Here is a 14,143-nt window from a genome sequence, read left to right as displayed (position 1 = left end):
AATATCAAAATCTCACAATACGATAATATCGCGAAATGGAATCCACAATAAAATATTTATTGCGATTTGAAAAAAAAAAAACATGAAGAATTGGAAAAAAATTACATTTTGTACATTTTAATGTTAACTTATTCTGTCTAATGCACTTTTGATAGTGAAATGCTGTAATCATCTTCTGCGAAATTAAAGTATAACTGGTGGCCATTGCGTTCCCAAACGTGCTAAACTTACAGTAAATGCAGTAAACAAGTTCACTGCCTTCATTCACTGTGAACGGAGAGGTTCTGAGGTCCGGAAAAAACAGTTCACGAGCTGATTGCCTTAACAATGTGTGCGCTTCGCTTTGAAACACACAGAGAAAACAGACTTGAAGAAGGGATTAAGCCACATTGCACTTTCCGTTTTAGTTTGTTTGACAGATACTGTGTCAAAACATAATGGCCCAAAACGCAAATTTAAGACCTTTTATGTTAGAATAAGAATATATTTTAAAAACTACACATTTGGCCTGAAAGACCTATCGTTTCATACCGTAATTTGACTGATAATATCGAGTTTTGATATCACGATATTGCTAATATCGTTACCTCCCTAGCAAACACCATGTAAAAGTACATTTTGCATCCAGTGTCCCCTTTATTATTTGTTAATTATGTATTTTTATGCTGAACAGTCAATGCCAATATCAACTGAAAAAATCAGTTCCATTTTACTTGCTCACCAGGTTTTGGAGCAGAGATAAATGTTCCATAATTAATATTCATGAGCTATAACAATAGTAGGTTTCACTTGTAGGTCCCAATGCAGTTCAAAAGTCATAAACAGTGATAACAGTGTTACTTCTATATCTGATCGCCAAATGAATTTGGCTGCCCAGCATATCCTACCCACAACCCCCCTCCCTGAATCTGTTCTGCTGCAGTAATCAATCTCCATTATGACCTCATCAGCTGCTCTCTAATAGTTATGTATACAGTCCTCTGCCACAAAGTAATGACTACAAAAGAATTATTTAGGCCTTGGGGTTTCGAGCTCAATGAGGCGTCACAGCGTTTCATCTTGGGTCACTGAGTTTTACAGTTTCAGATATGACTGGATGATTATGTTGAAGCATATGGATCATTTTGACCATTTTGTTTGTTCTGCCTATGGATATACAGCCATATGTGAGCTCAAGGGAGAGAAAGGGCTATGCACTGTAGGTTTATGTCATATTTAATGCTAAAAGTTCTGCAGCAAAGCGTATCGGAGAATTCAGCGGAGGAGACTTTCGGTCCAAATGTGCTTAAGTTTATCACATCCATCTGTGTGCTGTATAATTCCCTCAGTATTGATGTTTATTACTTCTACCAAGGTCATAGAAACAGGGACATAATTTGAGAAGGACATGAGAGAGAGAGTTGAGCTAGTTTAATAAGAGACAGGATAACAGAAAATTGAAAAGGAAAGAAGAAAACAAAGATAGGAAAGAGAGTGGGTTATTTTTTCTTCCAGAAAGTAGGTTTTCTAGCAGTCTCTCGCTCTGATGAGACACATTATGAGGCTCATCTTACCCTGGAAAGGTTATGTTGACCCAGTGAGACTTTACAGTGTCATACAAATTATACCACTGTAATACTGCACCAATCAGGTCTGTTAATAGCCCTTTGTAAAGTTTTTTTGTGTAAGTGTGTGAAATCGCGGCCATGTTGTACTAATTAGTTCCTTGTTTTAGTTCATTCGTGGTCAGTTTTATTTATTCGTTCCATAATTTTAGTTTAAATTTAGTTAAATCGTAGCCAATGAGGGAATTAATTAATAAAATGTGGGAACAAATTCTTTGTGTCCTGAATGTCTTATTTTCCTCCCCTGAGCATCATTTTATGAGAATAAAATAGGTTTGCGAAAGCCGTTTCATGTTGACTTTACCTGTGCGCTGCAAATCAAAAATCATTCTCATTTTAAGCTCTTTATCTTTTTGTATTCATTCCTTACTAAGTCAGTGCTTTATTTAAATAATTTATTGATAAGCGTCATTTTTTTTGTCAAACAAGCCAACATTTTTTGAAGGTGTGGGGTGCTGACTAGATGCCACAGTGTTTTTTTTAGACTGTACCCTAATTGATTCGGCCCTTTAAGAGCGGACAACAATATGTTTAAGTCTTTCAAAGCTGCAGATGTTGTGATCCGTGCTGATTACTGCTAAGCGGCTTAGAGCCCTGCCGAGCACGGCTGAATTGCAGCAGAGAGATGGGGGTGTGGGAAGGATGAGGACCGGGAGTGCTGTCAGACCTTTGTGCTGACTTAGACAGGAAATGAGAGTGTGTCGACCTACAGACGAGATCTGGATGGGGGACGGAGGGGTGAGGCTAGGGCATGGATTGCAGCAGAGGGGTCTTTGTGTTACATACTCACTTTGATGTGAACCTGATGGTTGCCCATAGGAAAGATATTACAGGTGATATCTCGTAGCGATCTCAACAATATGTTAAACTGTGCTCAGATGTGATTGGAGATTTGGTAGTTAGAGATTATACAAGACAATATGAACATTTCTCAAAGGCTAAATTATCTATCCACATTTATTTATTTATTTTATATTCTTAAGGCTAGGCAGGGCTCAACAATAAGGAGTGCCCGATGACCTGGAGCCAGCATGAAAGACGCTCGGGACAGTTGACGAATATGCATCGTCGTCATGAAAGTTTATCATTTGCACGTGTTTTTTAACCTTGATAATTTTAAATTTTAAGCGATCACAGAGAGATGCATCTCTGCCAGACAAATAGCCTACAAAAGTATTAGCTTTGTAGTTTTAACAATGATCAATACTGCAATGCAATCTTCTTTCAAAATGTCATGTGTGTGGAAATATTACGAACTCTTTAGACATCCGTTAACAGAGGCCAGAGAAGCTAAAGACGAACGCAAAGAGAAAAAAATACTGTAGCAGGCAGACCAAGATCAAGGTGCACAGCGTGCATGACGCTCGCAGTGTTTTCAGCCTCCTCCGACTCAATATATGCGTACAATATATAACACATAAACATAATCTCTAGAATTGCTCTAAGAGTCACTTCATGAGCATTTGACCTTATCTTCTAAGAAAAAAAAATTGCATATACGAAAAGAAACTTGATGCAACCTGTCAAAATAAAAGTTCGGTTTAACTTGAAGAAACAGTGACAGAAAAATATTACTTAATGTAAATGATAGTACTGCTACCATTACTATTATTAACATTATTTTTAAGAAATATTTACCAGAAGAAAATATTTACCAGAATTTATTAACCAGGCAAATGTAAATACACAACACAGTACATCTGAAAAAATATATTTTGTTATAAAATCAATTAATTAGAAATGCGTTAGATTATTACAATTTAATGAAACTATTAAAATGGAATCCAGAAAATTAAGGGAAAACAAAGAATTTGGTAAAAGAAAAAAAAAATTGTATTTTGGAAAAAAAAAATAGAACTTAATGTTATTTTTGTTAAACTTTTAGACTCATGATCTTTGACATCTCATGATTTCAATTAATTATTTAATTAATTGATTATTACAATTTAATGAAACTTTTAAAATGCAATTTTAAAACAAATTTAAAACTAATTTAAAATTTAAAACTATTTAAAACTACGTTTCATGATTTCAATTAATTAGACATGCTTTTTAGACATTAATATTTTTTAATTTATCCATTAAAACATAGTTTAGAAAAATGTAAACAAAAAAAATTGAATCTAGAAAAATTTGAATGGAATGTCGTAATTTAAAAAAAAAAAAAAAAAAAAAAAAAGGAAAAATAAAACCATAACGCGATATTGTTGCAGTCATTTTCTGAACAATTTTTTTTCAGCTGATAAGTGATAAAACGTAAATACATAAATACAGCACATTTTTGTGATCCTTATATTAATTGTTATAGTAACCATTTTTTATGTGATTGGGCCTTTTGTGTATTTAATCTTCCTTATTTACTGTAACTGCCTCATTCATTTTTCCTAAGCAATTTTAGGAGAAACATCTGAGATGAAGAATACAGTAGAAACCAGTAAAATTTCCCTTTAAATATTTAGCTAAAAAATCTGAAAATGTGAATTCCTATTTAAAAATCTATTTTTTTACACTGATCACAACATCCCTTGCACACCTGATATTATATGCATTGCTATCATATCTAATAAAATTCTTCCTGAATAATGATTTCCTATTGGACAAAAGTAGGCATTCTTATTTGGCATCTCAGAAAGTGTCATGTTCATGACTGTTCCTCCTTTCCTGCTAATCTCTTTTTTCTTATTGTTACGAAAATTATGGACTGATTTTAAGTACAGCAAGATACAGTACGCGTAATGTGTGTGTGTGCATATGCACCCTTATTAATCTGTTTCGATGGACGTTACTGGTTGGATGGCCTCTGGCGACCTTGAACTAAAACGACTGTATAAAACGGACTGTCCCTCTATTTCTCAGAAGGCAGGGCTTAAGAGGAAGGCTTGATTAGATATGTACTGCAGGCTGGTGCAGTTGTTCTGGGTCAGGCATGACGGATTCAAAGACAGGCAGGGTCACGCTTTATGAAACGCACTGTGTGGCTCAGTAGCTCAGATTTATGAGGGACGTGCATGGATTTCAAATATGAATGAGTGTGTATTGAAGATATTTCATATCTAGTGATAATAGAAAATAATAGGCTGCACAAATATAAACCCTTATACATTAAGAATGCCTTCCGTTTATTACCAGTTCAGGAGGTAGAGAGACGTCATGCCCATTGGATGTCATGCGAGTACATGTACGTCTGTCATTGTTCACTTACAGCAGAAAAGTTGTGTAAGTGCCTTGTCTTCTCAAAGTGTCTGCGCTGATGCTGCCCTCTGTGTTACATACTGTGTGTGCGTTTTTTGTTATTCTATTTCATTATTTTATTAAGCCAGCTCAAACCTGGTTAATGCAGAGTTAGACAAGAGTTTGATGGATGAATGGAAGGAAGATGTCTCAGCACTCTATAATCATTTCTGTCCCTGTGGAAGTGTGCATTGACTTACTAATGAAATGAGTGGAAGTTTTGTTTTAGGGCAGCTTTGATAACTTAATATGACTTACAGGCACCGCTACAATGATGCCAAAAATATGTACTTTGATGACCTTTGCACTTGATGAAAACACACAGATAAGCAGCCAAATGTTTGTACTTGAACCCACTGTGGCTGATATGATGAAATTGAAAAATGCTCACCATATACTAAACAAAATGATACTACTTTAACATAAAATGCTTCAAAGAACTGCCTTGGAAGAGTCACTAATATGTGTCATAATAAGAGTCATTCAAATGTGATTTCGACTACAATGAATGCGTGTTTACTGCATGGAGTCAGCGAAGGCAATTCAGATTGCAAGCTCACAACTCAAAATAAGTTATAAAATTATAGTTCAGACTTTAAATTTTGATTGGATCAACTGCATTCACAGCCATTGTAAAATAGCAATATACTTGATAAAAAAATACATCACATATATATAATTACATATAATAACAATAACAATATATTTATTTTTAATAATATATATTTAAGATAACTGTTTTATATAACTGTTAAAATAACCGTTTATTATATTTTATAATGCTGTATATTCCTGTTATGGCAAAGCTAAACAGCCTGCTCAAACCTTTCTTATTAATAATTGAAATAAACAAATAATAATGATAAATAACAACAACAACAACAACAATAATAATAATAATAATAATAATAATAATACGTTATATAATAATATAAATATTTTGTGGAATATTTTTTGTGGAAATCACAATAATGCATGCTTGTTTTTTTGCGTGGAGTCAGCAAAGACAATTCAGATTGCAAACTTAAGTTATAAAATTATAGTTCAGACTCTAAATTTTGATCAGATCAGCTGCATTCATAGCCGTTGTGGCAATATATTTGATATAAAAAAATACATTAAAAAATATATAATTACATATAATAATAATAATAATAATAGTAAATGTATTTTTAATAATATATATTTATATTTAATAATATATATTTAAGATAACTGTTTCCTGTGTGTTTAAAATAATTTGTTTATTATATTTTAAAATGTTGTATATTCCTGTTATGGCAAATTTAAACTACCTGCTCAAACAACATTTCTTGGTATCCATGAAAATAAACAAATAATAATAATAATAATAATAATAATAATAATAATAATAATTAAATAAATAAATAAATAATTAATTCTAAAAATATTTTTGAGGAAACCATGATTTTTTCCCCCAATGATTCTTTCATTAAAGTTCATCAGCAGTAGTTTGAATTAGTTTTTAATTTTTTGTAACATTGTAAAAGCATAATAATAATAATAATAATAATAATATAAATGATCGTTCTAATTATAAAAATTATTATTTATCTAATTATATTTAAATTCTTATTTTAATTTTAATTTAATTTAAAATTATTATTATTATTATTATTATTATTATTATAATAATCAGTTTCAATTATTATTATTATTCATATTAATGACATTATTTGTAAGTAAACATGGGTGTTATAAAATCACTGTAAATCACAGCACTGTGTTTCTTATTCTTTTACTGTGAAGTTATGTATTCGGCAGCGAATAGTGGTGTAGGAAACACTGCTTTAATGTTGTGTTTATGAGACTAGGCTTGCTGGCCTGTGTTATTTATGCAATTAGTGTCTGAGGTTTGACTCATTCACCCTGGGTAGCTTCTCACTCTTTCTCTCTTTCACACTGTCTTAAGGTCTTCTGTACTTTTGTTCCTGCTCAAACTAGGTCTTTTGTTCCTTTTTTTTTTACAATGCATTGCCTAATCAGAAGAGGCAGCATGTAGGTACCCCGACACAACACAACACACACGCCTGAAATGGCTGCATGATTCACCTCTTCTCTCTTTATTTGTCCTTTCTTTTGATTTTCTTCTCTCTCGTGCCACGGAATGATGTTGACATGAGAAAATTGTGTGCTAACTGCATTTTCTTTTTGACATCTTTTCTGATTTGTTTCTCATGTTTATTAAACATGCATCTTCATGGAAGAATATTTCAGTATTTTACTTTCTTTTCAGTATATTACTTTTTATTTCTGTGTGATATTTTATTTTTATCTTTTATTAAACAGTGTGGTTTTATATTTTGTGGTGTTTTTATTTAATTTATTGTGTTCATCAGATCTTTTCTTGCACCTTTAGCTTGACTGTCGGCCCATCTTGTTCATCATTTGTTTTTATTTTTCTCTCTACCTCCTTTTTTCTCTCCCCTGCACCCTTTGTCAGACTGCATGGTGTCCTGATATCAGGTGCAAAAGCATTTCAGTGACAATTTAATCTATTTCCTCTCTCTATCTCTCTCTCAAGGGGATGTGCTTTTTCAGATGGCGGAGGTTCACAGACAGATCCAGATGCAGCTAGAGGACATGGTGAGTATCATTAACTTGATGAAGATCGTATTGCCTCATAGGCTCACATTTTCTCATTACTTTTTCTCACAACATGACTCAGTCAATCAGGCTGTATCTAAGAGGCTCCATTAGCCTCCAGGGTAAGGAAATGGGAGGGAGTGGCGTCTAAAAATGTCACATAGACTCAGACGCTTCCGTATATACATGAAGGACAATAGTCCACGGTCATATGCGTAAACACACCACCTTAGACAAAGCACAGACTTTCCTGTGCTGTGTGACACAGCTGCAGATGTTAAACAAACCATATCTGAGTCCTTCTGATAATGATAACATGGCAGAAACTGGAGTAAACGTCTGTTAGTGAGTACATTATGGATAAGACATCAGTTTTAGTTGTGCACAGTTATTTCGGCTAGTGTCAGCAAGTGAGTTCAGTGTAGGCTGTATAAAGCGTAATGTCATGGAATTTGCCAGAATTTGGATTAATAAGTAAAAAGTAGGTCAGCACACCTAAATCAAAACGCCATATGGACTAGTGTCTGTGAATATTAAGCCACAAAAATACTACTTAAATATGAATCCTGCATGTTGTGTATCTGTGTGAATGAATGGCGCAGACACGCGGTTTCGTTACTACACACATACTGAAGCGCACCTCAATATATGAATGTGAATACATGAATACAATCTCAGAGCCACTTCATGAGCATTTTACCTTCTTCTGAGAAAAACTGTAATCATATATGCAAACAGAAACAATAAAAGTTTGGTTTAACTTGAAGAAATTGTGACAGAAATATATTACTTAATATAATGATACTACTACTAATATAATTATTATTAAAACATTATTTTCAAGGAATATTTACCATAAATATGTAAACCACAGTATTTCACAGAGTTGGTACAAATAAAACTGAATTAGAGAAAAAAAAAAAAGTATTTTATTAAGCCTTAAAAATGACATTTTTCTTAAACTTTTAATAAATTGCTGTTAAATTGTGTATGTTACATGATTTTAATTTATTAGACATGCTTTTTGATTAATACAGTTTAATTTAAACCATTAAAACAAACTAAATTTAAACAGAAGAAAATGGAATCCAGAAAAAATCTAAGAGAAAAAATGGAATTTGGCAAAAAATAAAATGGAATTTGGGAGAAGAAAAAAAACATTGGTGTATTCAAATGCAGAATTCTTTTTCATAGAAGAGGAAAACTGCTGGTTTGTTGTACTGTGGTGTTTGTGTATATAATATAAATTGTATTTTCTACTGTAATTTTCAGCTGAAATCATTCCACAATGAACTACTCACAGAACTGGAGAAAAAAGTGGAATTGGATGTTCGCTACCTAAATGTAAGTATATAAACATACACAATCACAAACATTTAAGTTGTAATGACATTTGCCAAAATTTAGTGGACGAAGAAGAAGTCTGTTGCTTGTAGTCACTACTGTAGCGATGTATGAAGAACAGCTCACACAGAAATGTGCGGTTGCACTTTATTTTATTTTAATATAAGGTAACATGGAATAAGGTTAGGTTTAAAGGTTACATGACTGTAAAATACTAGAGAAAATACTATGAAGCCACTTTCAATCCAAACAGAATTTTTTGGTGAAATCAGCTTGAGAAAATCTTTCTCCCTCCAATGGATTTCAACATGTTAACTTTTTCCCATTTCGTAATTTTAAATTTCTCTTTCACCTAATCCTAGCACTGTTTTTGTCTTGTGTCTTAGTTTAATTGTTCTATAACACATACAGTCACTTCCAATGACATAGCTAGATTTATTTCCCATTTTACTTAATTGACCTTATCCACCCCCAAATAACATGTCATTTAAAGGCAATAATTGAGTTAACTGCATATAATGAAAGCAAGAGTATTAGCGCATTACGCCAACGTCTTCCAAATGGCTCATCTCGTCTGTATGAGGCGAAAGTGTTTTTTTTTCTTCCTTTTTACTTGAGAGAAATCTTTTTACATGCATGAAAGATCTGCTGTGCATCTGAAATGAGACTTTCAGCTTCACAGATTAAGAAGTCTTCTTACCGGGGTCTCTAACAGGCTTGTTTGTAAATGCATTAGATTGACCCTCAGCTTCTTGGCAAGAAATCAAATCCACATTTATTCGGTCACTCCTTTTCAGCATTGACAGAAATAATTAACTACGCTCCCATGCTTCCCATTCCACACATGGCAAATAGACTGCGTCAGGCTCAGTCAAATGTAGCAGAAGAAGGTTTTGGCAGTGAAGACTAGTGAAAACAAAGACGCATGGTCTGGAACACAATGAATCCGTGAAGCAGGGCGTTCTGGGAAGACACTTTGAGGAGAATAAAAGACCTGATTGGGCTGACTCAGCCAAGTTCCCATTAGTACAGAACATGTGATGACCTTCATGTCTTTTAGATTCTGGGTTCACAGTCGACTCAGAATGGGCACACTTTAAACATTTATTCAAAGCCTTACGGCTGAAGATATTCTGAGAGTAAAGAAATCAAGCATAATACAAGAGAGCCCAATCTTATTCAATTCTCATTAGCATTTATCCACTTGAGGTCTTGAATAGACGCTTGCTAAAAAATTTCGAAATACAACCATTAAGTTCCTCGTCTTGTCCATTTGGATAATGTGGAGGTCGATTGTGATGAGAACCTTGTTATTTTGTCTGGCAGGCAGCTCTGAAGAAATATCAGATGGAACACAAAAGTAAAGGAGAGAGTCTGGAGAAGTGCCAGGCTGAACTGAAGAAACTGCGCAGGAAGAGTCAAGGCAGCAAGAACCCCTCCAAATATGGAGACAAGGAGATGCAGGTGAGCCAGCGCTGTCTTCAAATTTCAACAAATGAAACTTTCTTTTAAGTACTGTCTTTTTGGTGGACTACTTACACCAAACATGATCATTTATTCACACTCAAAAGAGTTTAATCTTGGTCTGATTTTTATTTAAAGCTCTTTTATGTGACTTTCAAAGGCCTGAAATATAAATTAGTTGCATCAACCATATCTATGATACTTTTTTGGTGCTTTGCATCCGTTTTGAAGCTTGAAAGCTCTAGTCTTCATTATTTACAGTTGCATGGAAAAGAATGTCAGGTCTTTTCAATGCAATTATAAGCATCAGTCTTCATATCTTCTCCTTTTTTGTTGCATGGAAGAAAGTAATGCAGATTTGGAACAACATGAGGCTGAGTAAATGATGAGAGAATTTATTTTTGGAACTATTTCTTTAAAATTTCTCTCAGTGTACAGAAGGCAAGCATAAATCAATTCAGGTCTTGAAAATTTAATGTCTGTGCACTCTGAGTTTGGCAGTAGATTGGGATGTTCCAGAACTTGGGAATTGTATTATGTTTGTGCAATTCGTGACATCCAACTGAGACTTTACGCTGGGATGAAATGTTGTTGGAATTCTATAAATCCCTCTGTTTCTATAAATAATCTCTATAAATTCCCCTCTTTTTGTCTTCACAGTTTGAACATTCACTTTTGAACACACTTGAGAGAGAATGAGAAAATTAAACATGAGCATGAATGTTAAAACTTTAGGAAAATGTGTGATCACATTTTTACATTGGCTGCAGTGTTGATGGCTATTCACACACATTTTTCCAACATATTTTTGGATTTATAACAAACAAACAAACAAACAAAAAAAAAAGCTTACCTCCATAATTATCTTACCTCCATAAAGGTGTATTTTTATAATCTGATATGCTGTTGCTCTTTTCATGCTCGTGCTTTGCACTGAATCAGACGATAATCATTAAATACAAAAAATGATTCCAGTTTTAGTCTGTTTGGCTCTTTAGGTGCTAAGGAAAATCCCACTCTGTTTGGCTGAAGTCCTTTCATGCAATATTGTACTTGTTTTGTGTGGGTTTCATTGTGTGGTGTCCTTGTGCTTTTGTTCATCGAGGCCTCGTTGTACGGGGGTTGATTTGTCGGGGCTGCTGTTTGTTTTGAACGTACGCCTCTCACTACCGTCGTCACCAGGTGCGAGGTCAGGGGGAAGTGGGAGTGTTGTGCTGTGGGCTGACCTGGGGTCAGTTTATGCCATTAGCAGTAGGTGTGCTCTTCATAGTGGCGTAGGAACACGCTGTTGCGTAAAACACTGTGGGCTCAGCTTATTTGTTGAACACACTCCACAGGTGTGTATAAAAGAAAACACAGAGAGAAGGAAGGTGAGTGGGTTGTTTAAACGAATTACGTGAACTTCCTGTTCCAGGGTCGAATGAAAACTGTAGGTTGATCACAGTGAGCCAAACATCAGAGATGATTGATTTGTTATTCTGTATCAGGGTTGGCCAAAATCTGTAATTTAAAAATTTGAATTAAATTGTCCATGCACAACAGGATGTTGAGTTTGAGTTGAGAAATCTAAAATAGAATGTCAGATGGAATGCTGGATTAAATTATATGTGTGCTAAAAAAGCAATATTTCTTTGAATTTCATTTCCATTTGAATTCTGTTGCCTGTTCTGTATATGCTGTTTTATGTTTTGAATCTTGACCTTTTGTAGATTCAGTGCCAAGCAGAAACAAAGGCTCTGATGTACTTGTTTTCTTGACTTTTGATATAGTATGCAGCTCTGTTGTGGAAAGTGCATTTACAAAAGAGATGGAAATCACATTCTGATTGTTAGTTTAGCTTGTGCCTCACAGCCCTGGGTGGCACAGGGCTTCAGGGAAAATAAATAAATAAATAAATAAATCGATATTTGGAGATGTAAGTCAAAACGTCTCTGGCCTCAGCTCATATACCCCAGACAATCCCTAGGACAATTTACTAGTTATGAAAGCTGAGATTTACCCCTGAAAAATGCTGTGTATGTGTGAACCCTTCCCATGGTTCCCTACATGTGGCAACTCTCTCTTGAGATTTCTTAAATGTCAGTTTTCTATGAGTGTGATTTCTTTCTGTAATAGCTTTGTCAATTATTTATAGGTGTGTGTATGTGTTCATTCCACTTAGCGGCTCAGTATGAACCGTGGATGAATTTTACATGTGGGGCTCATGGTCCCTGCTGTGCGTCATGCTGTGGAGAGTCTGGTTTTAGAGATGGCATGAGCAGAACACTGCAGTCTTTCCAAGGCGTGAATAGTAGTAGCATATCAGTTATTGTCCCATTTTATAGAGGTTTTTTTGGAGATATTCAATATATATAGGCCAATATTGAATATTTAATTGCGCATGATAATTGATAATTTCCCATATTTTTCCATTAGATGAATGGAAAAGGTAATGATTAAAAATACGTCAAAAATAATTTAAAAATGTAATCATTGCAATCTCAAAATAAATAACATTTTTTTCATACTCTGTAATGTTGTATTGTATAAATTTACTTGTACGAAAAATTATGATGTATGATCTTCCTTTAAAATAATATTTATTCAGAAATTGCTGGTAAATTCCACAAATAAGTAGCTTGGGTATATTTGTAGCAATAGCCAAAAATACATTGTCTGGGTCAAAATGATCAATTTTTCTTTTATGCCAAAAATCATGAGGATAATAAGTAAAGATCATGTTCCATGATATTTTGGAAATAAATATATCAAAACTTATGACTGATTTGGAAACAGGACTTAAATGTGAAATTTTGAAAAAGACTGAAATAGTATTTTCTAGTAAAACATTCTCCAACTGTCATTTTTACAGTGTAGCATTTTAAACAAATGATTTATATTTTTTTTAAGGAATTTACACAGAAAATTGCCCAAAATGTAAATATACCAGTCTTTCACTAATCAGTGTTTTCTTGCAAAATCTATTTATTGTATAATTGTAATTTAACACAGCATGTTTTGTTTTATACCAGATAAGGTAGTAAAAGCATACTGTACCTTGACAAAGGCTACTCATTTTGCCGAAACTAATATACAGTGCTTAAGGGAGTGTGCAGTTATATTTCTTTATTTTGTTTTATATAAGAAACACTGCTGGTTCAGTTTCTTCTCTGATTACTAGAGAGAGACGCAGGTCTGTTCCAGATCCCCTGCAGGACTATGCCAATATTAATACTGTGACCAATGTAATGCACTCATTTCTCTCTTTTTTCCTTGAGGAATCAATGCATAGAAATCATGGCACGGTCTAGTCATATGCTACATTCATGTTCGGCACGTGTTAAAATGAGGCCAACCGGAGGGCAGGCAGATTGATTTGAACCGGAGTGTCACTTACGATTTCAGGCTGCAGTAGCGTGGGATTTGGACCAACGTTACATCATCTTTGTGCATGTACATTAGTATTCCCCTTGGGTGGAAAACTAAAGGCATATCTGAATATAATTTCTGAACCCATTTAGCCTTAGTCCACCACACTAAGCCATATGGCTACATACTGCAGCATACAAACACATTATGACGCTGTTTACCAACCTGTTGAACGCAGCGTTTGTAGTCTGACAGTGTTTAGTGTTGCTTAGTTGAGTATGATCATGTCAGCTATTTCACAAGTGGCACTTAACGTCATGCTAAATCATGCTCCCTGTCTATTACTTAAATCACTGGGAGATTGTAAATATAGATGTTGGGTTATTTGACATGCTCCTGTAAAAAAGTTTATGCAGTTTAGTTATTTAAATAAATCATTGCTGAACCTCTATTGCCCCAGGCTGTATTGCAGTAAATATATATTAAGGCTGACAGAAAAAACATTGGTTTTCATCCATTTTGCTTTACACATAGGTGAAATAAAG

At 34.1% G+C, this 14,143-nt stretch overlaps 1 protein-coding gene across 7 annotated transcripts in view; it reads left to right on the top strand.

The window, feature by feature from the left end:
• Positions 1–14,143, top strand: part of baiap2b (BAR/IMD domain containing adaptor protein 2b) — a 59,577-nt gene that overhangs the window by 28,394 nt on the left and 17,040 nt on the right. For 5 of the 7 annotated variants that reach the window (XM_051124184.1, XM_051124180.1, XM_051124181.1 and 2 more), the window contains 4 exons: positions 6,843–6,854; positions 7,381–7,442; positions 8,715–8,786; positions 10,113–10,250. In XM_051124184.1, coding sequence (XP_050980141.1) covers positions 6,843–6,854; positions 7,381–7,442; positions 8,715–8,786; positions 10,113–10,250 — 284 coding nt within the window. The remainder of the gene's footprint in view (positions 1–6,842; positions 6,855–7,380; positions 7,443–8,714; positions 8,787–10,112; positions 10,251–14,143) is intronic. The other 2 variants (XM_051124183.1, XM_051124179.1) reach the window with 1 other exon arrangement.

This window comes from Labeo rohita, chromosome 12 (genome assembly GCF_022985175.1).
Source record: "Labeo rohita strain BAU-BD-2019 chromosome 12, IGBB_LRoh.1.0, whole genome shotgun sequence".
Lineage (NCBI taxonomy): Eukaryota > Metazoa > Chordata > Actinopteri > Cypriniformes > Cyprinidae > Labeo > Labeo rohita.
Note: the sequence above shows the minus strand (reverse complement) of the source record. Positions and strands in the feature narration are given on the sequence as shown.